Source organism: Falco punctatus (genome assembly GCF_963210335.1).
Source record: "Falco punctatus genome assembly, chromosome: 9".
Taxonomy (NCBI): Eukaryota; Metazoa; Chordata; class Aves; order Falconiformes; family Falconidae; genus Falco; species Falco punctatus.
In genome coordinates, this window is record NC_137589.1 from 47,736,762 (window position 1) to 47,760,727 (window position 23,966).

A 23,966-nucleotide genomic window follows, 5' to 3' on the forward strand; every position below is an offset into this window, starting at 1 on the left:
AGGCGGCGGCAGGTCGTCACGTGATGCCGAAAGCCGGGGGGTCATGTGACCAGCCGCGGGGTCCCACGTGGGAGGGTGGTTCGGTGTGCGGGGTCCCCAGGATGGTTGTAATGGAAACGCTGCTGCCGCTCCCGCTCCTGCTTCTCTTCCCGGTGCTGCTGCCGGCCGGCGCGGCTCCCGGTGGGTGTCCCGGGCCGGGTCCCCCAGCCGGTCCCCCCCCACCGAGATCCCCGGGCCGGGGTCCCTGCTCCCTTCCCGCCCCCCGGGCCTGGTCCCCCAGCCGGGCCCCGGGCCTGGCCGGGAGGGTGGGGGGGCTGGGGGCCATTTTCCAGGTGCTGACGGGCCCCTGCAGCCCCCCGGGCAGCGGGCCTCGGGCTGGAGGAGCGCATCTTCCAGCAGGTGCGGGACCACTTCAGCTTCGAGCCCCCTGGCAGCGAGACCTTCCCGCAGCGGTACCTGGTCTCAGGTAGGTCCCAGGGCTGTGCTGTGGCTGAGTGGTGCCCAAGCCTGGCCGTGGCCATAGCAGGGCCTTGCTGTGGCTTAGAGCTTGTTAAGCTCAAGCTTTAACTGTTCCTGTGCCGAGTTGGAGAGCCTCTCAGCCAGGAGAGCTGTGATGGGCAGCCGGGAGCCAGCAAGCTGAGTGCCAGCCCTTGTGAGCCAGCCATCCTCCCTGCCTGGGCCGGATCCTCCTCACCTTCCCCTCTGATGGGTGCCAGTGTGGGGATCCTTGCTCTGCGGAGCAAGGGCAGGCCCAGGAGCAGCAGCTGCCTGAGGCTGGCACCAGGGCTGGCTCTGTGCATGTGTCTTCACTTGGCCACAGCATCTCCTACAAGTGCAATTCAATGCTCTGAATATAGCAGGAGAAACAAATAGTGACCTAAACATTGCATTCGGTGCCCAGTGTTCTTAGGAGTTCAGATAACTCCTCTTGGGTCAGTGTTTTGTGTTGTCTAAAACCCTGTGACTTTACATAGCTTGAGCCACACTGAACAAGGAGGGCTTCCAGCCAGGAGCCGTCAGCATCTTCCTTTTTAGCCAAAAAATGAGTTATCTTCCCTGCAACAGACAGTACAAGAGAGAAGGCTTTTCCAAACAGCATGTGACTAAAAAGACAGCAATTTCAATAACCAGCATCACATGTTTTTCAATCCTGCCTGCTTGGAGAGATCTGTAGGGATGAACAAAGGTGGAGCTGTGGATAGCACCAGCCCAGCCTGGTACCTGCCTGTGCCTGGGGCTTTGCATGCAGGATCTCGCTGCTGTCCCGTGCCCGGGTTCACTACCCGGCGCGCAGCACCAATTCACACACCGAGCCAAGGTATTTCTACTCTTTCTAGTTTTTGCAAAGTAGGGAGCTGGGTGGTAACGCACAAATGCCTAGCTCTCTGATGGTCAAAACTTGACAATATTGATGGAGTTCAGCAAGCAAAGACATCAGCCTTTGTTGGTTACAAGTTACATGATTCCTTGATCACCTAATACCCAGTTTCCTATTTTGCCAAGTAATTCTTAATTACTTCGGGTGCTCAGTCTCAACTTCTTTTTGGGTCTGGGGGGGTTTCTTCAGTTGGTGGTTGTGATCTCCCCCTGCTGGAATTACCTTTCCCCTAATTAGTGCTTCTTGTGCTACAGTTTCAGTCAGCTCATGCATCTTGTGGTGGTACTTTCCCCATTTGAACAAGGAACTTGCTGGTGCTTAATAGGACATACAAAAATGCTTATGTCTTGAATTAACCGTCAACAACTTACGTGTTCTGATTGTCTTTAACGTCCTGTTAGTAGTTTGACTTTAATTTCATTCCATTTTTATCATCACCTTCTTCACCTGTTACTCTGCGGCTTGGTCAGCAGCTGCACCCAGTCACGCACCTTTCACCAGGCATGAATTCAAGGATCAGTTCAGCCCAAAGATATGGGAATAGCAGTGAATTTTGATAGTACACCCAAGGCTGAAATTTCAATAATTAAGTGGCCCTTTTTGAACAGAACTTTGGGATCACCTGGTTTAAAGCATTGCATAACTTTTGTTTTCTTTTTAAGGTGTTTTATCTATGTGTCCTGGGCACAGCTGGCTATTTGTTAAAACCAAAACATTAACGTTGCAATCCAGCTGGTTTGCAAGTAGTTTCTTACTCAAAACTCCTGTGAGTAGTTCCATTCCCCACTACTGCTTCTTGTGCAATACAAGACTTTTCAGATTATCAGGGAGATATGGAAGGAGCCTTGTTATTTCACAACAAGGCACCTGACACTGGAGGTTTGCTGGCAGTTCCCCAGGATTTCAGTCTAAAAATAGATCCCTTTTTAAGCAACCTGTCTGGTTTGGTTTTGGCTCCTGTGAATGGTTGTTTACTCCAGGAGCCACGAAGCGTATCAGAAGAAAAGCCAGAGCAGAGATAGCACTTCAGTTTCCTACCCGATACCCAAAACAATGCAACACAGGATCAGCCTTGTTGTTAACTGAGTGGCAACTTGACTCATAAAAGGCTTGAAATCCATTTCCAATCCTAATTCTGCTTTAGCAAGTCGGTGTTGAGAATGCCAAGAATTAAATTCAGGCATCTCTGTTAATGGAAACAGCCTCGTGTGACATGCTGCTGCAGCGGCAGCCACAGGACAGCAGTTGTTGGAGGGTCCCTGTGGATGATGTGGCAATGTGTCGAAATCAACACTTAACCGTCTGAGGTCTGTTGTTGAAGGGAGCTGTTTGTTATCCCTCTTAATTCCTGTGCAAGTCAAGACTAAGCTAAAACCAAATGTTTATTAAAGTCAGCAAGCATTAAAGCAAGTGTTTGTTAGATAAGCAGGTATTGACATCGTGGGTCAGCTTGTCCTGCCAGTCTCAATTTGCCTTCAGTTAGTAACAGATCTGAGAGTGAAACACGTCATCTTCATACATCATCATGTATGGATGTGATATATCATGAGAGATGTGTGTTGCATATATGACATATATCATCAGCAGCATATCCTGGGCTGCATCAGAAGGTCGAGGGAGGTGATCCTGCCCCCTCTACTCTGCTCTGGTGAGACCCCCGCCCCGCAGTGCTGTGTCCAGCTCTGGGGTCCCCTCTGCAAGAAGGGCACGGACCTGTCAGAGCAGAGCCCTGGAAGTGGCTCTGGAGGAGGGCTGGAACACCTCTGCTGTGGAGAAGGGCTGAGAGAGTTGGGGTTGCTCAGCCTGGAGAAGAGAGGGCTCTGGGGAGACCTTATTGTGGGCTTTCTGTACTTAAAGGGGGCTTATAAGAAGGATGGAGAGAAACTTTTTAGCAGGGCGGGGTGATGGTTTTTAAACAGAAAGAGGATGGGTTTGGATGGGACATGAGGAAGAAATTTTTTATTATGAGGATGGTGAGATACTGGACCAGGTTGCCCAGAGAAGCTGTGGATGTCCCATGCCTGGAAGTATTCAAAGTCAGGCTGGACAGGACATTGAGCAGTGTGATCTAGTGGAAGATTTCCTTGCCTATGGAATGGGGATTGGACTGGATGATTTTTGAAGGTCCCTTCCAACCCAAACCGTTCTATGCTATGGGATTTACAGCTTGACTTTACATTGTACATCACAGCAGAAAGATGATGGCAATTCCCTAATGCCCCTTCTGTGGGAAAAGTGATCTGCCCAAGCCTTTTGGGTTGAAAAGGGCAAGTAAATAGGAAATTGCTCTTTTGGGTGGCAGCTGTTTCCAAATGCCTCGCAGAACTTGAGACTGTAGGGATTTTCAGGCAAAAGTGAAAGTTCCAGGTCATGTGCTGATCTTGTGGAACCTCTTATTTACCCCCTGCTCAAATGAGAGATTTTTGTAGCCTGACCTTTCTACCCCCTTTATTCCTCAGCTCAGGTCTGGGGGATCAGCCTGCTCAGAGTTCTCCCTTGTTAAGTTCCTGCCTAAAGTCACCAAAAGTAGAGTAATTTCATGCTCATGTGGTTTGTTTTCTTTTTTCTTTTTTTCTGTTGTTCTTTTTCTGAAACTGCTTCTGTCAATTGTCTCAGCAAAGTTCTGGAAGAAAGGATTTGGACCCGTCTTCTTCTATACCGGCAATGAAGGTGACATCTGGACTTTTGCTCAGAACTCAGACTTCATATTTGAATTAGCAGAGGAACAGCAAGCACTTGTGATTTTCGCTGAGCATGTGAGTATTTTAATCTTTATGCATACGATAGTCTTGTTCTGTTCAGGATTATGGAATTCAGCTTTCTGCAGGTCCAGAAAAATAATAACCTCTCTTGCCATGAAGCTGAAATACACCTGCTGTAAGCTTTCTCCTCGTGGTAGCGGCTCTTCTTTACTTAACGATGGCTTCTGATTTTTTTTTTTACTATGCCTACCAGCAGTCCAGGATACTACTGTTCCAGTAAAGCCTGTGCCATGGTGTATTTGCTTTAGACCAGTGCTTTTGTAAGACGTTTCCACAGGCCTTGAACTCCACGCTGGACTAGAGGGTTATTTTGTTCCGATAATATTTTATCTCTCTAGCCTGTGAAGTCCCAAGCCAACCTTTCCCACACCAGTCTATTAAATCTACTATCCCACAACTTCTGCATGCAGAGATTACCATGTTCCCTTTTCTAGCTGGGGATTTCAGGAGAGACACATGTGCCAAGGGGCCACTTGGTACCCACTGAAGCAGCTTATTTTGGGCTGTCCATCCTCTGCAGGATATGGCCTGAAGGTCTGTTTGTCAGCTGCAGGAGACAAGGCAAATTCCTCAGTTACAAACCAGTCGGAGGACACCACGTGCTGTTATTGCTTCCCGTTTGTGCACGCTGATCACAGCTCTGTAGTGAGGGCAGAGGAGACCCACAGCTTGACACCTGCATTTCCACGGCATCTCTCTTTCCTTTTAGAGGTACTATGGGAAATCTCTTCCATTTGGACTTGAGTCAACACAGCTGAAGAAGACGGGTCTGCTTACCGTGGAGCAAGCCCTTGCGGACTATGCGGTGCTCATTACCGAGCTTAAGCAGCAGTATGGCGCTGCCGCCTGCCCTGTCATTGCTTTTGGAGGCAGGTAAAGGTTGCGTGTGCCTCTTCCCTTCTCGGCATCCTTTCCCAGCCATAGTCTTGCTGTTCTTGTAGTTTGGTTCTCAAGCAAGTTCTGAAGGCAGAGCTTTAAGCTATCTCATAGAGGAGGTTTGCCCTCTGCCTGAGCTCCCAGGAGCTCATCCCCAGGTCCCGGTCAGCTCTGCAATCAAGAATTAGTCTCAATTTGTGGTTGCTTTGGAGAAGCACCACTGACTAGATGTTTTGAGGCATGTTCAAGGTACAAGTCAGCCAGAACTGCAGAAAATGGAAATTTTTCAGAACGTTTTACATTGGAAAAACAGAAAACTAATAACTGGTAAAACATTCTTTCTTATACCCCCCGTATTTATTAAACACAGCCTCTTTAACAACAACCAGCCGTTTTTATTGTAGGCCCCTTTATAATCCTGCTCTGCAACCTGCTGCTTGGTTGCTTCTCGCTTCCTAGCAGGAGCTCTTCCCCAAAGTGCTAGCTCTGTTGATGTCCTTGTCTCTTGAATGGTTCCCCATGCTTGTAGCAGAGGGATGCTTCCCTTTAAGAAGCTTCCACCACGTACAGGGCTCCTAATTCAGTTGTAGTGACCTAAAAAGCATTTGAACTGACAGTTACCATTAACCTTCCACATAACCTGTGGTGGCGAGTGGACTGTTGATCTCAGGAGTGTTTGTACTGTGGCTATGAGGACAGTAGCTAGTGTAAAAAGAGCCAGGAGCTGTCCTGGGGTGGGGAGATGGGAGAGAGAGTCAGGAAAACCTGTTAGCTGGGCTGGACGTTGGACTACAGCTCCATGTGTGTAAATCAGAGTTGAGGCTGCAGCAACCCAGAACAGCACTAAACCCATATGAAGAGTATGGAAACACAGCAGTGTTGGAGCAGCACAGCATTTCCCATGGGAGGAAAAAACCCCATCCCTCTTCTGGTGCTTAGAACTTTGCCAAACTTAACCTGCAATTACCTGTGGCAGGTTTCAGCTATAGCCTGTTTCCAAGCCCAGGGTTAGAGAAATGTGTATTGCTTTGCATGTGGGTGATGTGAGAATGGTATTTACTCCAACCACGTGAGGTGGGGGGGAGGGAGACCTGGATACCTGTAACTTGGAGCTACTAATACTTGTAACTTGCGGTTAGACCAGGTTTTACCTGCATTTTGGGGCTGGCATTTGCCACCCCCAGGAGTGACCTCAGAGTTACTCCACAAACGTTGGTATATGAATATTTTTGTCGCCTTGGGTTTGTCTGGCAGCTCTTGATGTATCTGCAGATGGTGGCCCTGGCACTGAAGCTTCCGAGGTGGCTTTGAGTTTTAACGTGTTATTTGTTAACATCTCCCCTTCCCTCTATCTGTGCTGATCATCTATCAGCTGTTCCTAGGGGTGCCCAGGGATAATTCCCAGCCCTAGAGAGGGCTGTATATTCTGGAGTGTTGAGGGACAGCCTTTGCTGAGAGCCTAGCTAGCCTTTATAACTCTGTATGCAAAATGTGTCTCCTTCCCCTAAAAAGCAGCAACAGCTTTGCTTGAGCATCACTTGGTCCTGCACTGCAGCTGTCAGGATGGGGGAGTTAAATACTGGGGCAGGGTTTACGTTCGGCTGCAGAAGCAAACTGGGCTGCTGTGTTCCCACTGGAGCTGCTGGGAGTGTTTGGAGAAAGGCCAGAAGCACACACTGTGTGCTGCTCATTGGCCATAACTGGATCTTTTTTATGTGAGGACGGCAGCTACTGGATGTCCATAAGCTTCTCGTTGCCTGGGGTTAGATGAACCTGTGAGTGCTGGCCTGAACTTTTGAGTGACTCTGTTATAAGCTCTCTGTTAAAGGAGATAACTCTTTTGTCTCTCCTGTGGCAGCTATGGAGGGATGCTGAGTGCTTACATGAGGATGAAATACCCAAACATCGTGGCTGGAGCGTTAGCTGCCAGTGCTCCTCTGTTGTCCGTGGCTGGGCTTGGAGACCCCACTCAGTTCTTCAGAGATGTAACAGCAGTAAGTAGCATCTCTTTTCAGGAGCATTATTTTCTTAAAGGAAGATATATTTTTTTTCTTTTTCCATGCGTTTGAACAGACACCTGTCTTCCCAACATAAGTAAGTGCTGGGCAGGGAGTGCAATTAAATGGGAACCCACAGGGGAGAGCAGCAGCTGCAGATGTGATGGCTGGGCGCTGCCTTGGCTGTGGCAGCCCAAAGGTGAGCTCTGAGGAGCAGCACAACTCCTGTTCCAGCACCTTGCTTTTAGTGGTAACTAAAGATTCACTTTCCCATTTCTAGTGACTTGACCATATTACAACCTGAAATTTATCCTTTGTGCCTGGCTGAACTCCCTTTGGATAATTTATTCTTCAAATCCTCTCCCAAAATGCTGTATTTTGTCTTGATATCAATGATTCACAGCAGCTCCTTAATCCCAAGGTGGTTGCATTTCAGTGGAGAGCTTGGAAATCATCATTTCACTAATTAAAGGTATGTAAGGTGTCCTGGGTTCACTTAAAACCAAAAATTAAATGTGGCTTTCACATTTTGAGATCATAGGACCCATAGGAAAGTGGTATTGTGCAGAACTGACATCTAGTTTATAAGAAACGTGCTACCTGGTAGTACTGAAATCTGGTGACTGTGTCTGTTTTGCCTCTTTTTTTGACATGAATTTCTAGATCTGGGTGACACAGGTGGCTTTGCATGAACTACCCGTGTATGAAACCTGTGATCTTTTTGCTCTTATTTACATATATGACAACTTCCTTTTGATGCAGAGACATAACTGGACAGGTAGCATTACCAGTAAGTGTAAAGAAGAGACAATCATATGAAAATAAACGCAATAGCATTTGAAACTCTGAAGTTTATAAGAGAAGATACCTTGTTTTAAAATTATACGTTTTAAAACAAAAAATGTAATACCACTTAGTCATCTAACAGGTCCTACAGTGGGAATTCTTCCCTGGTTGAAGCCATTTCCTTCTCAGAAACCCTGTTCAGCTGGTAGCTCTGACTTGCTTCAGCTGCAGATATGCTGTGAGTCATTACACACCCCTGAATTGGGGCTTTGACCTTTTCACGTGAAAAAAAAAAAAACTTCCCAATTCATTTTTAAGTATATTCTCTCTGCAGCAGTAAGCCAGCCTCTGGGCTGAGCTCCTAACCAGGCACTTCGTGTTGTTTTCAAAGTAATTCCTTCCACCGTCAGTGTGTTTGCATAAAAGCAATCTGTGCTGCTGAAATCTGAATTCAATGCTGCTCTTGGTGAGAGAACACCCCAGAGAGCCGTTAATACCAACGAAGGCACAAACCTTTGATGAATCATTGCGGGAGCGCTCTCTTCCCCTGAGTCAGAGCGCGCTGCCTCAAAGCAGCTTTCTCTGTGACCGTTGCTGAGCTTTTCCAGCTCATGGGGGAAGCGAGAAAAGGGCAGAAAGTTGATGTTGTGGAAGATCAGGTTCTATATTCCACCTGCCCTACCTGCAGCCAGGCAGAAAGCCCCTGTGTGGATACTACACGTGCAGCCCCATGCGTGCTTCCCACAGGGGTACTGCTGCAGGGGCTGTTCAAGCCACCAGCTTGGGTTGGTTTAGGCTGCTGAATTAGGTATAATTAGGTGTGATAGTAAAGCTGGCAGCCTGGGGGGGAGAACAGCTTCCCTTGGAATGGCTGTAATGCCTCCTCCCTCTGCTGCTGTGACGGCTCAGCTGAACCATTCCTGGATCCATAAAGGAGAACAGGAACACGTGGTGGTTCCTTAGTGTGCTGGGCAGCGTGCTGCAGCCGTCCAGCATCGCCTAGTGGGGAGCTCAGTCTCGTGGCAGCCAGAGCAGACCTGCTCTCCTCTGTCCCAGGTCAATCCGTCCCCACACTCCAATTAGAACTATTAGTAGGTGAAGATCAGTAAGCACATCCAGAAGGAGATTTGGAACCCCTAAAGGGATGCCCAGGTAAACTGTGGAAAAAGCCACAGTGACTTCTCTAAGCATAACTATTGGCAGAGTTAGGAATAAAAGAAAGGTCCGAAATCTATTTTTAGTTGAGGCTGGGTCTTTGTAAGAAAAATGCTTAGTTAGTGATTTGTGGCTACTTAACCTTTGCTCTAGTAAGGGTAAAGAGACGTTAAAAGAGCCCTAATAATTATTTTTATTACAAAGCACCGGTTGCCAGCATATCTCAAACTGCCTTACAAGCTGACAGAAAGAGTTTGGGTTGCTAGAGCCTGCAGTGACAGAGGCAACTTGTTCCACCAGCAGAACCAACCGCAGCTCTTCAAACATACCTTAAAGTGCTTTTTCAGGATCAGTAATGAAAAATTTTCATATCCCAGGAAAAAGGATATGGCCGCCTTGGTCATCTGGCAGGTCACTGGCAGGTTTAAGAAGAGCAGGTCTTGGTTCCCAAAGCAGCGCTCTACCCTCTGTGCATAACTGACTTCTCCATGGCTCATTCTCATGGACAAAGTGCAGCTGGAAGGACTCTATTGTGTGTTTAAAAAGAAAAAAAAAAAAAAACCCAAACAAAAAACAACCAAGCAAACTACTGGGCTTAGCAGCCTGGCACCCACTTCCCATGTCCTGGCCAGGTATGTGTGTCCTCTCGCTGCTTTGTGTTTGGTCCAGTGGTTCCATAAGTGCGTGCCGTTCTGTCTAACAGCCACCCCACAAGGCCTGGAGAAACAGCTGCTGCTTGGTCTGAGCTGTGCAGACCGCTGGCTTCTGCTGGGGTGTGCTGCTTGGAGCACAAGGCAGATGCATGGGTGTCACTGCTCCTGGAGGCACGGATGAGGTTCTGAGCAGCGGGCCAGTATCCTGGTACTTCTGGCAGTTCTTCCCAGTGCAGCCTCCACATCTATCTCCTCTGTGCAACTGTAATCCTCTGTCTTTTCTGTCCCATCAGGACTTTCAGAAGTCCAGTCCAGGCTGCGTCGCTGCTGTCCGCAAAGCCTTCCAGCAGATTAAGGATCTGTTCCTGAGTGGAGGTAAGGAGAGAGCCCTGCAGGTGGCTTCCCAAGGGCAGCCAGTCCCAGCCATGCAGAAAACAGTTGTTTCAGTTTTCCTTTGGCTAGGTCCTCCAGCGGTTCAGCTAAATCAATGCAAATGCCCACCTGGCTGCCTCTTTCTGCTTATACAATCGATTTTTGATTTAATGAGCAGTTTCTGTTAGCATTAAAATTAGTAACCAACACCAAAATGAAAGCATCTCTGTGGGGGCTTGTACAGTGTTAATGAAACTGTCTTTTCTGCACTGAAGTGCAAAACCACCTGCATTTTATGGTGGTGAAGTATCATGTTGCAGCAGATACTTGTCCTCAACACCCACGCTGTTGTGAACTGTTGGGGTGGATATGACAGCTGCATGGCTCAGCTCTCTGGACATATCTGAGAGATATTTGAGATGCAATCTAGGTCTCGAAGCAGCCCTCACAGTCTCTTTCACCTCCAGCCTTGGACAGTTAGGTGAAGCCAGGGACAGAGACTGGTGAGGATCTCTGTAACGTGCCCCAGGTAGGGCAGGTCATCGTGGGCTGATGCAGCATCTCCTGGGAGCCCTGTGTGGTGCTGGAACAGCTGTGGTGGGTTCTTGGTCTGCCTCAAGCCCGGGCTGGGTCTGTGGTGCTGCACGTCAGGGGCTGTGTGCCTCCGAGAGCTGCTGTCGCTGCCTCGCTACAGCACTGGTCCTGGAATTGCCCAGGGCAGCCAGGAGTCCAAACCTCCTTTTAGCTTTGGGTCACAGCGTGAAAAATACTACTATTAAATAGCCAAGGTCTTCGAGGTCTGCCTTTCCGCAGCAGGGTGGATGAGGTGGTCATATTTAAGGTTTAGGCTCTCCAGTATCCAGAGGCAGGTCCCAGGCTTTTGATTTCCAAGGAAAGACAGCCAGGCTGCAGTGGGCAGCATGTAGGGTAGGATGGGGACCGACGGGAACTGCAGCTCCAAAGTGTGGAGGATACAAATGAAGGGAGCAGCTTTCCCCAGCAGAAATGCGAAGGTGTATGAGTGCGTCTTGGAAGTGCATCCAGTATATGAGCGCATCAGTCTTTCAAGATGTATTTTCTGACTCCAGCTGACCTCTCTGCATCACACTGAAGTTTGAAGGCACGTCTTGGGAGTCCTTTGTGAGGGCTGTTCTCTTTTCAGTTCTTACTGGAAACGCACCCAGCTCCCAAGGAACATATTTTTTATTATTTGTCCACCCCCCACTCCATTCTTCCAGCTTTTGCCAGTTCTTCCAGCTGTTGATGCTCACTGGGATCTGTATACTGCACCATGCTTTCCTGCATAACAGCTTGCCTGGTGACACATCAGACCCCAGGGAGGGAGTCCACAGGGGCGAGGGGGAGGCAGCCAGGCAGGGCACTGATGAGGATGGGCTCGTACCAAGCTGCTCTCGCTGTGCCAGCGGGGACTGCTTCTGTCTCAGTGGGTGCTGGTTCCTCTGGGCTTCCCAGGGAGGTGTTGGCTGCTCCACGGGGCCAGAGTGCAGGGTGCAGAGATGCTGATGCCTGCACATCCACGTGTGTGTACATTTAAATGTAACGGGTCCTTCCCAGTAGAAACTTCATCTGTGTGTTACAGCATCTCCTTGCTTCTGAGTGAAAGAAGATGCTGCAGCCTGGTATTGTTTCCCTCTTGAAGTCTGTGTCTTTCATTTTCCTTCCCTCTGCAGCCTACGATGAAATCAGCAGCAAAATGGCCACGTGCAATAAGATCTCTAACAAGGAGGATGTTTACCAGCTTTTTGGGTTTGCTAGAAATGCCTTCACCATGATGGCCATGATGGACTACCCTTACAAAACAGATTTCATGGGTCACCTCCCTGCCAATCCAGTGAAGGTGAGTACCAGGACGAGGGTGAGGATTGTGGCAAGAATTGCTACTGTCAGGCACACACCACTGGTGATGGTGATGGGGAGGTGATCGTGGATGCTTGTGGTGTTTGACCTTGGCTGGACACCAGGTGCCCACCAAACAGTTCTGTCACACCCCTGCTCAACCAGAGAGGGGAGAGAAAATATAACTAAAGCCTCATGGGTCGAGGTAAGGACAGGGAGATCACTCAGTGATTACCATCCTGGGCAAAACAGACTCAGTTTGGGGAAATTAGAGCACAAAGAGCTGTGCAAGCTTGTTGACTTCAGCTTTTGAGCACTAAAAAACTGTCGCTTTTTAGAAAAGTACTTTGTTGTAGCCCACCTCAACACACTTTCATAGATGTATTTTTCTTGTGGGGAGGGACAGAGTTCTAAAAATCAGACTCCTTGCTAAGCATCACCCAGGCTGATAGGATACCTCAGAGTATAATGTACAGAAAAGTCTGCTGCCCTGGGGACTGGAAAACCTGTATGCTTCCGAGAGAATGGGAGGTGGTGAAGTGTGGGAAAAGAGCCTGGTTCTCAGGGGTTGCAAATACTTTTCAGATGCTGGCTGCTTTTGAAAGGCCCCAGATCACCAGTTGCTGTTGCAGTTCTTGGTCTCTTCTGGTGTGCTCTCAGCGCTGCTGTTCTCTGTTGCACTCCAGCACATGGTGCCGATGGAACTTTATTTGCCTCTGGCCTTGTGGCATTTATGGTTCAAGTCCTGGAGCAGAATGCATGCTGTGCGAGAGATCGTCCAGGCTGCGCTGTACTGGGAGTCAGGAGATGCTCTCTCTGGCTCCACTGGGCATGGCGTTCCCTTCTAGGGTCTGTTTAACAACTTGTAAAAAGGAAATATTCTACCCTGCCTTTAGAGGGGCATTAAAATATTCTGATTGTCAGGGGAAGGAGCTGTTGTGTATCACTGTGGCCTCTGCATAGCTGCTTGACTTGGTAAAGGAACTGTTTGTCCTAGCCCTGTCTCCTTGTTTCTGTGTATTTTGCTGCTAGAATGGAGGAAAAGAAACCTTGAAACCTGTTGCAGTAGGCCCTTGGAAAGTTGCTGAACTATAAAATGTTTAAGTGGTAATTTTAATGACCTTAGCCCTTCCATGAACGGTTAACTGTTCTGTCTGCAATTTGCCTGTCATTTTCTCACCCAGGTCAGCTGTGAACAAATCCTTGCACACACAGATGCAATTCAAGGCCTGGCTGCTCTTGTCGGTGAGTTAATATCAGTTTGAAGTCTTGTATTTAACACCCTGTTTTCTAGAAGCACCTGTAAGTAGAGCCTTGCGTTGTTGGCTGGCAACTGGAAGAGCTGTTAAAACTAATGTCTTGGCAAAAGCTGTCAGATCTGTCTGATGTGTTTCCATCCTACTTCTTTTCTGAGGTAGAATGGGACTCTTGTTTCTTTGCGATGAACAAGCTGAGGGTAGATTTCTTCCTCCTGCCCACGGGGGAGCACTTTGTGCCTCTCCCCATCTCCCCAGCTGCATCGACTGGGGACAGCTTAATCATGCAGGAGGCATGATCCACCAGAGCTTTAGGCAGGCGGCTGGCTTTCTTCCATACCTGCTTCTCTGTGTCGTACAGGAAAACACTGTCTTCTTTCCTCATGTGCTGCAGGGACCCACCTCCTGCGAGGTAGAGCGTGGTGTCGTGGGCTGTGATGCTGAACTGGCAGCAGCTGAACGGGGGTAGCGTTAGCGTTGTCCACTGATTGCTTACAGGGCAGTAATACTCCGTCTCGTTGACGTGAATCCATTCCTCCACCTGCAAAGAACCAGACCGACACTCACCCAGCAGATCACACCTCGAGCGGGCTTTACGGTCACGTCAGGCTTGCTTGGTTCGTGATAAAGGAAACCAGCAGCTCAACGTCTATTTGAATACCATGGGGCTCAAGGTGCCAGATTTTTGATCCACATTTAGCAGTCAGAGCCTAAAAAAAAAATCCCTAATAAAATACCAGAATGGCACAGCTCTAAAGGAGCTTGCTTTTTCTTGGGAAAATCAGAGGAGTGAGCTGAGCAAGGTGCCACAGGGACCTGCTGGAACTGGCATGGGCCAAATCCTGCCTGCTCGCCAGACTTCTACACATTACAAAGGAAATCATCGAAAGGGGGCTGCATTGGATTGAATTGTGGGCAGTAATTGAGATTGTGTCATCTGGAGGAATTTGATGTCAGCCTCGATGTGCAGTTTCTCTCTGTAGGTTTCTGTCTCTTACTCAGTGAGCAAGTAAGTACTCTTAAGACGCCCTCGTTCCTTCAGAAGAAACTGTACCCATCGTGGTCAAATGGGGCCAGGCCCCGAGTCTTTACACTTTCAAATGGGAATTGATGAATGATCTTTGAAAACTCAGTTCTCTGGGCTTCAGGGAGTGGGATTCTCCTGAAGTGAGCTGGTCAGTCCTTGTCAGGTCTCTTCCCAGAGGGCTGGGCAGCACTTTCCCTCCTCTTTCAGATCTGGAAAATCCAGGTTTGAAGAGATTTCAGTTGCATTCCAGGAATAGAGCCCATCTTTCCTAAAATCTAGGCTGGTCCTCACCGCAGTCCATTCCTCCTCCTGCCTGCCAGTGTTTCGCTCCCTCTCAGCTCAAACAAGGAAAATCAGGTGGTCAGTGTGTTTGGGGAAGGTGCATGGGCAGTTCTACATTTGGGTGTTCCTGTGTTAGCAGGCTGAGCCTCCACTTTGTTTTCTTTATTGAAAAAACAGCTTTAAACAGCCTTTGTACTCTAGCAAATAAAGTGCGACAGCAGGGCAGCTTCTGATGTACATGATTGTGATGACAGGCACGTTTTCATGAGCTTATTGGCCTGACTTGCCACTGTGCTGGTGCACTAAGAGACCAAAAATAATAAAGTTACTGATCAACCTGCTGAAATAAACCAGTCAGAGCCTAGCAACAGAGACCCCAGTTTTGGATCAGAGTTGGGATTAAGAGCAAATTAACTTACTCCTTTTAGAGTCCTTCCTCCAATGCAGAAGATCTTGTCCCTGGCTGCGGCCATCCCATGATCGCAGCGGGTAAAAGCCATGGCACTGTTGCCAATCCAGCGTCGGAGGCGAGGGAGGTAGCTGTAAGTGTCTCTTAAGGTTTTACCCCCAGAGAAGCCCCCTAGAAGGAAAGAAGAGGTCTTGAAAATCCATCCGTCATGCTCTCTGACATCCAGCAAACCTGCAAACATTAGCAGAGCTGATTTATTTAAATTTTTTTGCCTTTAAAATACCTAAGAAGGTCAGATTTAAAATTTCACCCCATTCTGCAGAGCTAATGCAATGTGAAATCTAAAACCCGAGATTCTTAGGTATTTTAAAGAGCATAAAAAGAAACCCAAACAAAACAAACCAGTTCCAGCCCTTTCTGTAAACTGTTTTCCACAAAAGGCTTTTGAATAAGCTCTTGGGATGTTTCAGGTGTAACCAGGAGCAGCTTTACTTGGGAAATCTGCTTCCAGCATACACAGTCACAGAATGGTTGAAAGAAAAGCATTCAAAGCTCTTTGAACTTTGGATTTTTGACAGAAGGTCAGAGTCAATCAGTCAGTGCTGTTGTCAACTTTTTCTCCTTATTAGCTGCTTGAGTATTTCAGGGGTGCATTATAAAAAGCCCCTTGCAGAAGGAGGGTGCTGCTATGGGAAGGATAAATGCCTCCAGCTGCCTGCCTGTTGAATTCCAGCCCGCAGAGAGGCTTTGCAAACAAGGAGGATGATTTCAGGTTGGCCGTAAGCCCCAGCTCAGCTCAGCGTGGGCACTCTGCCTGCATGGGGCTTGTGTTTTAATCTGGTACTGAAGTGATCCTCTTAATTTTTCAGTTTGCTTGGGCAGGGCTGTAGGCTGGCGAAATCAAATTTGCTGTTACCCCACTAGCTGAGAAGGAAATGAAAGCTATAGGTAGGTAAGATACCAGAGGGGTATGGTGTTACCCAGTTTAGGTTGCTATCGTGTGTTTGAAGCTCTGTAAGACAATTTTGTCGTCCCTCTCTGGTAGGAACCAAGGATGACAGAGGTTAAACAAGCTGCCTGTGGCACTGTGGGCCAGCTGAGTCAAAGCAGAGACCTGAACCCGAGTCTCAGCCATTCCCCCAGCTGAACCATCACCCATCTGCAGTGCCAGCGCAGGCGCCCTGCTGTTACTGGGGTGCACGTCTGGGTGGGACGGGCTGTGTGCACCTTCCCTGCCCTTAGGGCCTCGGGTGTACGCTCCATCACAGAGGAGCATCCTCCACTGCAGCTGAGGTTAACCTGGACTAGGTCAGCACTGTGATCCCCGCTGGCCGTGCCTGGTTTGCGAAGCTGGGAGCCTACAGCGATGGCACTGGTCCGGTGCTTTTAACACAATGCTTTTCCGAGGACAAACTAAAGATTATCTTTCAAGTCCAAATCAGTAGCTGCAAAAGCTAACGATCCTGCAATGATTTCCTGAAGTGTTTTTAAACCCATGCTGCTTTATTGTTAAATGTCCTGCACCATCTACCAAAGACCCCTGTGAAGGCTGAGGATCACTTGTCAGGCAAGAGCTGCATAGGCTGGGTGGGTAAGAGGGCAAAAGCCCCTATTATCCTTCTTTTTGTACAGATTAACAAAGCGGCACAGTAGGGTTAGTCCCACATCTTCCATTCAGATTAATACCAGTGTTAAATCCCATCCTCAACACTATGGCAGCCTCTTCCCAGTTTACCTTTTCAGACAGCAAAGCTTTGGGATTTAGCCAGGATTGCAAGGTCAGAAGCGAGCAGGGGTGTGGATTGCAAGCAGATGGTGTCACGCTTAATGTCTTGGAAAGAAAATAATTCCTGCCATGCAGGAGGAGGGCAGTGAGGCTGTGCTAACACAGCAGGAAAGGGGTACTGGAGCTTTGGGTGTTACTGGTGTGAGTGCAGGCTTTGACTCTGACATTAAGGTGCCAGCAAAAAGCAATGAAACTATACGAAAATAATCTGCTTTCTATTAGCTGTCTCACCTGAAATATAGAGAATTCCCTTGTGAGTTGCACCTGCGTGATCAGCAATGGGTGTGGGGAAAGGAGCTGTGAACTCCCACTTGTTGTCAGTGGGCTGGTACAATTCCACGGTGCAGGTGAGGGTCCCTAGCAGCGTCCCACCACCCACAGCCAAAATGCGATCAGTCAGCACATCCGCGTGGAAGCGTGTCCGCCTCTCCAGCATGCTGGCCACCTGGAGCCAGGAGGTGTTGCGGGGATCAAATCGGAAAACCTAGGATCACAGCAGATGGGTGATGGTTAGCAGAAGGGCCGGGGTTAGCTTGTGTCTTGTGTGGCTTCAAGAGCTGGTAAGTGTTTTCCCTGGTCTGAGGAGGGCTTTATATTCAGACCTGGACAGGCTCAACTTCCAGTGCCAGCCAGCTGATGCAGCAATACCTCCCCAGTGGAGCTGGAGGCTCAGTTATGGCCTTTCTGCAGGTTTTGGGGGTCTGGGAAGAGGTGGTGCTCTCAGCTTGCAGCAGGCAGGAGGTAAAACACAGCAGCTTAATGAAATGCCTTTGTTTCAAACTCCAGCTAGCATGTGACAGCTGAAAACCATTTCAGTGAGATTTAAACAAGCCCATTTTCCATCTCTGCTATTGTTTGACTGTGTAGTAAAGAAAGCAGCTGAGCTTTGCCCACTGCTTTTGCCCAGGAGAAGACAGGAGCGGCTTCCCCTCCCCTCATCCCTGGTGGCATCACCACAGGGGCACAGCATCTCTGCTGCAGCTGGGCTTCCACTCATCCCTTGTTCAGCAGTAAATACCTCCTGGAGCTAGTTTTGTGTGTTCTGGTTAGAAAGTCAAGGTCACTGAGCCAGGGCAGTATTTGCAGAACCACATGCAGTGAGTGCTGAGCTGCTGCTGTAGCCCAGCACCAGAGCTTCAGCACCCTCACCCGCTGCTGCCGAGCTGCCTCCTGCCTGCAAGGCAGAGGAGACTTGCTCTTTGCAGCGGCGCTGTTGAACTAAGTACAAGGCTGAAATAAGCCCCCCCTGGGAGCAGGAGAAAGAAAACCACGATGTTTTTTCTAGTAAGCTCACTGAAGCAATCTAAGAAAACGTAATATCCTGCACAAGTCTTTTTACTCTCCAGGTAGAAGGGGAAGGTCCTGGGAGCTAAAGGAGATTTGCTTTTCAAGGGCAAAATGAAGAAAGGAGCAGTTCTAAGCAAAGTGGTAGGCTTTAACCGTACCCCCTGAGCGTGAGTCCCGTGGCAGCAGCAACAGGGGTAGGGTTTGTGGGGTCGCTTGGTTGACTGATGTGGACCTGGCTGAACCTGCACTGTGGCAGTTGTGTACAGATTAGGATGGCAATTTACCGTAGGAGCAAGGTGAGACCAGGTCAGGACCTGATTACTTCCCAGACAGTTTGGAAGCTGTATTCCCAAGGGCTTTCACTACTGCACGCAGCGCTGAGAGATGTATAGAGGTGGGAGGTCTACGGTGGGGAAGAGGAGTGACTCCCTCCCTTCCTCACCCTGCTGTTTTCCCCAAGGCTAAAGGTTTCTTACGTCTCCTTACCTCGTTTGATGGCTGCTTTCCCATGGGATCGAATGTGCACTGTCCCCCGATGACGAAGAGGAAGTCATTGATGACGGCCACACAGTGGTTGTACAGGGGCACGCAGAGGTCCCCGACCTTGCGCCAGGTGCCGCAGCTCTGGTCTGTGACCCACATCTCTCTGCACACGCAGTTGTCGGCGGTTCTGCCACCGGCCACGAGCAGCATGGTGGAACTGGAGCGGAGGTTGGTGTTCCGGGTCTGCAGGACCGGCTGGGCATACAGCTGCGAGTGGTAATCCAGAGCTTCCTGCAGGTACCGGCGGCAGCCTGGATCCAGCCTCATAAGAGGCAACTCCTGGACGTACCTCTGCAGATCCTGTAAATGAATGAGGGGGAGTCTTACGCGCCTTAAAATATCTGCTGCATCTTTCAGCCGCGTGCAGTCATGCTGCAGCCAGCTCACAGCAGCTCGGAACAGCTCCAGCTCACTGCATCCCTCAGCATCGGTCCTGTTTAAAATTTCACAAAGGGTTTCTCGGTCCAGGTCTTTCAAGCACTGAGGATCAGCCAGGATCTCTTTGTAGTGCTGCCCTACGTAGCACATGGCTTTCTGTCTCAGCTCTGCTGGGCCGAGTTTTTTAGCGATGTTAAGAACATCTAAGCAGTTCTCACAGTTCAAGCAATCCTCCAGAAAGCGAAAGCACAGCTTCATCACCTCCCGAACCAGGAGGGTTTCTGCAGCTTTGAAGGTCTCCTCAATATTCTGTAGTGAGAGGTCTAGTTTGTTGGAGTAAATGAAGTTGAGAACATTCCTCAGCCCGGCAGCACTGATGGCTTTCAGCTGGATGTGACCATCTGGGCTCCCCGCTCTTGTCAGGTTTCCAACAAACAGGACCTTGCAGTAATTACTTGCTGATGCTAAAATGATCTTGTGGGCTGGAAAGCAAACCCCTTCCGCCTCCAGTGTCACATCGCACAGCTTGCTCTGCGAGCGAAGGCTGCTGAGCCCTTCCAGGAGTTTCACTAGGTAGGTGTCTGACCCGAGCCTCGCTGAGCTGCCCCGCGAGCCTCGCAGCATCGCTCGGGAAGGTGTGTAACCCTGGCGCAGCCCCTGGACCCTTCACTGCACGCACTCAGTGCATCTCACGGGCAGCCTTCTGCAGCTGAACCAGTGACTTTATGCTTCAAGGGAGCTGGGGACTGATCTGCCCATCCCACGGAGCCATCCAAAAGGCTGCAGGCTCCCCCCCCCCAGCCTCCACTCAGTGCTCGGAGCGCTGCGTGCCGTGCGGAGCCACGTGGGGCTGTTTGCAAGCGGAGCTATTGGTGCTGGGTATTGTACAAACCCCCCAGCATTTGTGGTTTTTCCCTGTGGGCTGTGGCACTGGCAGCAGCGGATGGCCACCAGTGTAGCTGCATTCCTCCTCCTCGCTATCGGGTAACTACCCATCCACACAAAAAACAGCTCATTCTTAGCGCCTCCCCAGCTACGCGCTGCCTGGTCAGGTGCTCTTTTATCTGGGCAAGCCTGCACATGCCGCCCTTCCCTCCTTGAACAACGGTCAAACAAAATCCTGTCTTTGACGTGCCACCCTTGGCCCTCCGACTGAATCTGGTCGGTTCGGACAACAGCTGCTTTCAGGGCTGGGGAGGGGGAGGTGTTGGCAGTTGTGTGCTGTTCAATTTGAAGCATTCAGCTCATGTCCTGCATGCCGGCTCCTGGGTGCCGTAGGGACTGGAGGCTGGGCTCTCCCAGGGGTGACTGAGACTTGCTCGGCTTTTGGCACAAGCAGAGATGGCAGGGAGCGCCTGGGAGCCTCTTCCTCCCTGCAGATACAGCAGAAGCAAAGGGTATTGTGCAGCCGGGATGGAGACGGGGTGAAAGCTGTGGCATAAAGTTGGGATTCATAATCCAGCGCTGGTGCAGCCCCTCCTAGCCTTGCCCAGCTGGGCCAGCTGCCCTGCTGCTTGGTCTTGCCCATGAGGTCCAGGTGGGAGGCGGTGGGGAGACAGCAGAGAGGTACCGACAGCTTGGCTTTGTGCTGTTCCCACCTGGCAGGGGTGTTTTACAACTCCTCCGGCTCAGCACAGTGCTACGACATATACCAGCTGTACCAGTCGTGTGCTGATCCCACAGGCTGCGGCATCGGCTCGGACGCTGAGGCCTGGGACTACCAGGTAAGCGGTCAGACACACCAACAGGTTCCAGCTGCTGCCCTGCTTCTCCCCCGCCCGGTGACAGCTCTCGTATGGCTTTTAGGTTTGCACCGAGATCAACTTAACTTTCAACAGCAACAACGTGACTGACATGTTCCCCGAGATGCCCTTCACGGAGGCCATGCGAGAGCAGTACTGTCAGAGCAAATGGCACGTGAAGCCACGAGCACACTGGCTGCGGACAAACTTTTGGGGAGGAGGTGAGTTGTGCTGGCTGCTCGTTCCTTTGCATCACCCCGTAGTCACCTGCCTGTCCCCTGGCTCCGCCCAGCTGAGCTTTGTGGGGACAGGCACAGCGCAATAACGAGTCCTGGCAGAAAGTCACAGCCTTGTGCTGACTTGAGCCAAACAGACCTTTCTGTACCTCCTTAAGAAAGAAGTGGAAAACCAAAAAAACTGCCAAGAATTTTTTTTTTCTCCTGTGTTTTCTGTTCTTGGCCATGTTTGTTGCAGTAGCCAAACCCGTTTGGATAAATGGGCAGGCAGGAGGCCACTCAAATGTCTTCTCTCTGTATTTCAGACCTGAAAAGTGCAAGCAACATCATTTTTTCAAATGGAGATTTGGACCCGTGGGCTGGAGGTGGGGTAAGCACGTGCACTCCTGCACACCAAGCAGAGAGCAGCCTTTCCAGGTGATAGACTGCCCCCCTCTCCCTTCCAAAGCAGCACTGGGGATTCATCTGTAGCCCATTTGAGTTTCTGCAAGCAGCTGTTTTCTGCTGAACCGTTCAAGAGCCTCGGGACATTAATGATGGACACATTGAATAGTGTTCATCAGCCAGGCACGCTGATGCAGCAAAGGTGGCTTCACTAGTGCAGACCCAGGGTCTGAGCCACAACCCGTCATCTTTCTGTGCCGAGACCCGGGCTGGGTGCTGACAGCCGAGCGCTCCTCGCTGTCTCCAGTCTCTGTGTACTTTGGGAGATGAAGCAGTTGCTGTAAGCAACTCGAACCAGGGCGTATTCTGGCTTAGGTTCAACACCACTTCAGAGCGGTGGCAGAGCTCTAGTTTAAAATATAAACCCCAAAATGACCCAGAACAATATTTTGAGTTAGTTGAGCTCTTGATTGTCATGGAGGAGTTCCTTGGTTTAGGCTGTCTTGGCAATCCCAGCTGCAAGAGGAACAGGCTGCTCAGGGTGCATGAGCCCAAAGGAGTCTGTTACTTCAAACCACCCGGACTGGAATAGGTTTTCATCCTGGAGGAAGCCTTCACTTCATTTGGGACAGCTGATTTGGCTCATTAAGACACAATATCAGCTGAACCAAGGACTTCTTCCCGTGCTTTAGCTAAGTCCTGCCCAGCTCACCTTCCAGTTTGTGAACTGATGTCCATTTCTGCCTGGTAACTTGGTGAGAGTTTGTCTCTGCTCCTTCTCCTTCCAGATCAACAGCAGCCTCAGCCCTTCACTAATTGCATTGACCATTAAAGGAGGCGCTCATCACCTAGATCTCCGGTAAGTACTGAACTCTGCTTCGGCTGACAAAAATCTTACTGCCCTGGGTGCTTGATCTCAGCTAGGCCCAGCCCAGGGAACCAGGGAGATCCTTCACTTAAGGAGGACTGGATACCAGCTTGTTTGGAAAAGCAACCTTCTTCTCCAGTGCAGGGCTCCTAAAGCCCTCGGGGATGTCGGGTTGTGCAGAACTTGGCACTAAGCTCACGTGCTGGCATTAGAGCATGTTCTTGCGCAAGGATTGGCACAAGGGTGTGATAGCCCGCAGCCATCAGTCACGTGAAGTAGACCAGTGTCTCTTGGCGTTAGACTATCAGCCCTCAGGCTCGGAGCGGGCAGCAGCCACCGATGCCGGGGAAAGCTCAGGGCTCCAAAGCCTGCCTCCCAGCCTCCTGGCGGGTGTGACAGCATAGCTTGTTTTCCAGGACATAAACACAAAGTACAAAAGAGAGAATCTGTGCTTCAGTTCCCTGGCTTGGCTTTTCCTGTGCAAGAGGCAAAGAGCGGCTGCCCCCTGACCAGCTCCCCCTGCTTTGCTTTCTCTAGAGGCCGCAATCCAGCTGACCCCCCATCTGTCACAGAAGTGCGCAAGCTCGAAGCGAGCATCATCAACGGCTGGGTGAAATCCGCAGGGATGGAAAGAGCACGGGAGCAGCACCTGGGAGCTTCCGCGGACAGATGGCTGTGACTGTGTCCGTGCCCACAGCATCTGCTGGGCACGCGAGGCTGCACGGAGAGCAGCCTGCCGTGGGTGCTGCTTTGGGAAAGTGTCCTGTGTTCTCTCCTCTGCTGCGATGGTGGAAATTCACCTTTCTGAAGTGTCTCACCTGCCCCTAATCAAGCATCAAAAGAAAAGCAAAAGGCCCAACGACTGACTGAAACTCCAGCCACGCTGTGTGGGTTTCATGCTCACCTGCTGGAAATGAAAAGGCATTATAAATGGTGGAAATAACAAAAGCTTGCCTGGAAGGCCCAAGAATTATCACTGTCCTGAACAGGATGGTTGCATGAGGCACTGTAAGGTTGAAGCGAAATTATTGTTAGACAAAAAGTAAGCATAAGATGACTAGCAGAAAAGTAGAGGTACGGTCATTACTTATACAGGTTCACATGGGACCCCACTAGTGTGACCAATTATATATAATTTGGAAAAAAAAAAAACCAACTCCAGCAGCCTCATCCAGTGCTGTGGGTTTGGGAGGTTTTGTTTGTTTTTAGTTTGAACTTGCACAAGAGCTTTCCAGTTGTTGAGCTGGAGATTTACACAAAGTAATCCTGGTGTGTAGTGCTGTCACTCGAGCTGTGTATTAGTGACCAGTAAAGCACACCCACTTGAGACACCTTCAGATCTTTTTAAAATAAATTACAAGTTTATTAAACTGTGTGATATAATTTCATGGCTTGGTAGTACAACCAAAGAAGATAAAAAAGGAGACTTCTCACCTTTCTAGCTGGCGTAAACTCATCTTTGCACATGAACAGGTGGATCCTTACCTACTGGAATTACACCAATAAATACTAGCATAACTGCAAAAATATTAAATCCTAGTAATCAACCGGATGCCTCAGTTGATCCATTTACAATGATTTTATGGGTTAGCAGAGAAGCCTCCCAGGTCATCAAAGATTTACATTACACAGGCAAAGTCACAGCATTGGCTTCAGCTTGTTACACTGCTCAAAGACCAAGCGCTGCACTAAGTATTTGTGTGGCTGGGTCCTGCCTGCCATTGCAGCATGATGGGTTCCCATGCCAGTCACTGGTGTTATTGCACAACACTCGGGTGCTGACAAAAGGGGGGTTTTGACCCATTTACCTCTTCCCTGTTAAGTACAAAAAGTCAAAGCTGCTGCTCCCCAGCCCCCGCTGAGGAGCACGGGGTGGAGGCAGGAACAGATGAAGTCCCTTTATCAAATCTTTGAGATATGTACAAATGAAGG

General features: G+C 49.6%; 2 protein-coding genes across 3 annotated transcripts; one reads left to right on the forward strand and one right to left on the reverse strand.

Moving 5' to 3' along the window:
- The first annotated feature begins 8 nt into the window (after positions 1 to 8).
- Positions 9 to 23,404, forward strand: DPP7 (dipeptidyl peptidase 7). Of its 2 annotated transcripts, XM_080402212.1 has the most exons (13): positions 9 to 180; positions 353 to 466; positions 3,995 to 4,134; positions 4,850 to 5,013; positions 6,875 to 7,010; positions 9,901 to 9,982; positions 11,671 to 11,837; positions 13,021 to 13,081; positions 20,410 to 20,528; positions 20,611 to 20,767; positions 21,088 to 21,152; positions 21,955 to 22,025; positions 22,572 to 23,404. In XM_080402212.1, the coding sequence occupies exons 1-13, from the start codon at positions 24 to 26 to the stop codon at positions 22,711 to 22,713; spliced, it is 1,575 nt and encodes a 524-aa protein (XP_080258338.1). In that variant the 5' UTR covers positions 9 to 23; the 3' UTR covers positions 22,714 to 23,404. The 2 variants fall into 2 exon arrangements, with proteins under 2 accessions (XP_080258338.1, XP_080258339.1); XM_080402213.1 differs by lacking the exon at positions 353 to 466.
- LOC308069481 (kelch-like protein 9) lies at positions 13,209 to 20,403 on the reverse strand (the record flags this gene model as incomplete). The annotated part of the gene is given in 5 exon segments (XM_080401828.1): positions 13,209 to 13,241; positions 13,244 to 13,633; positions 14,821 to 14,981; positions 16,828 to 17,080; positions 18,370 to 20,403. Coding segments are annotated over 5 exon segments (1,896 nt in total). The 5' UTR covers positions 19,429 to 20,403.
- Positions 23,405 to 23,966: the final 562 nt, after the last annotated feature.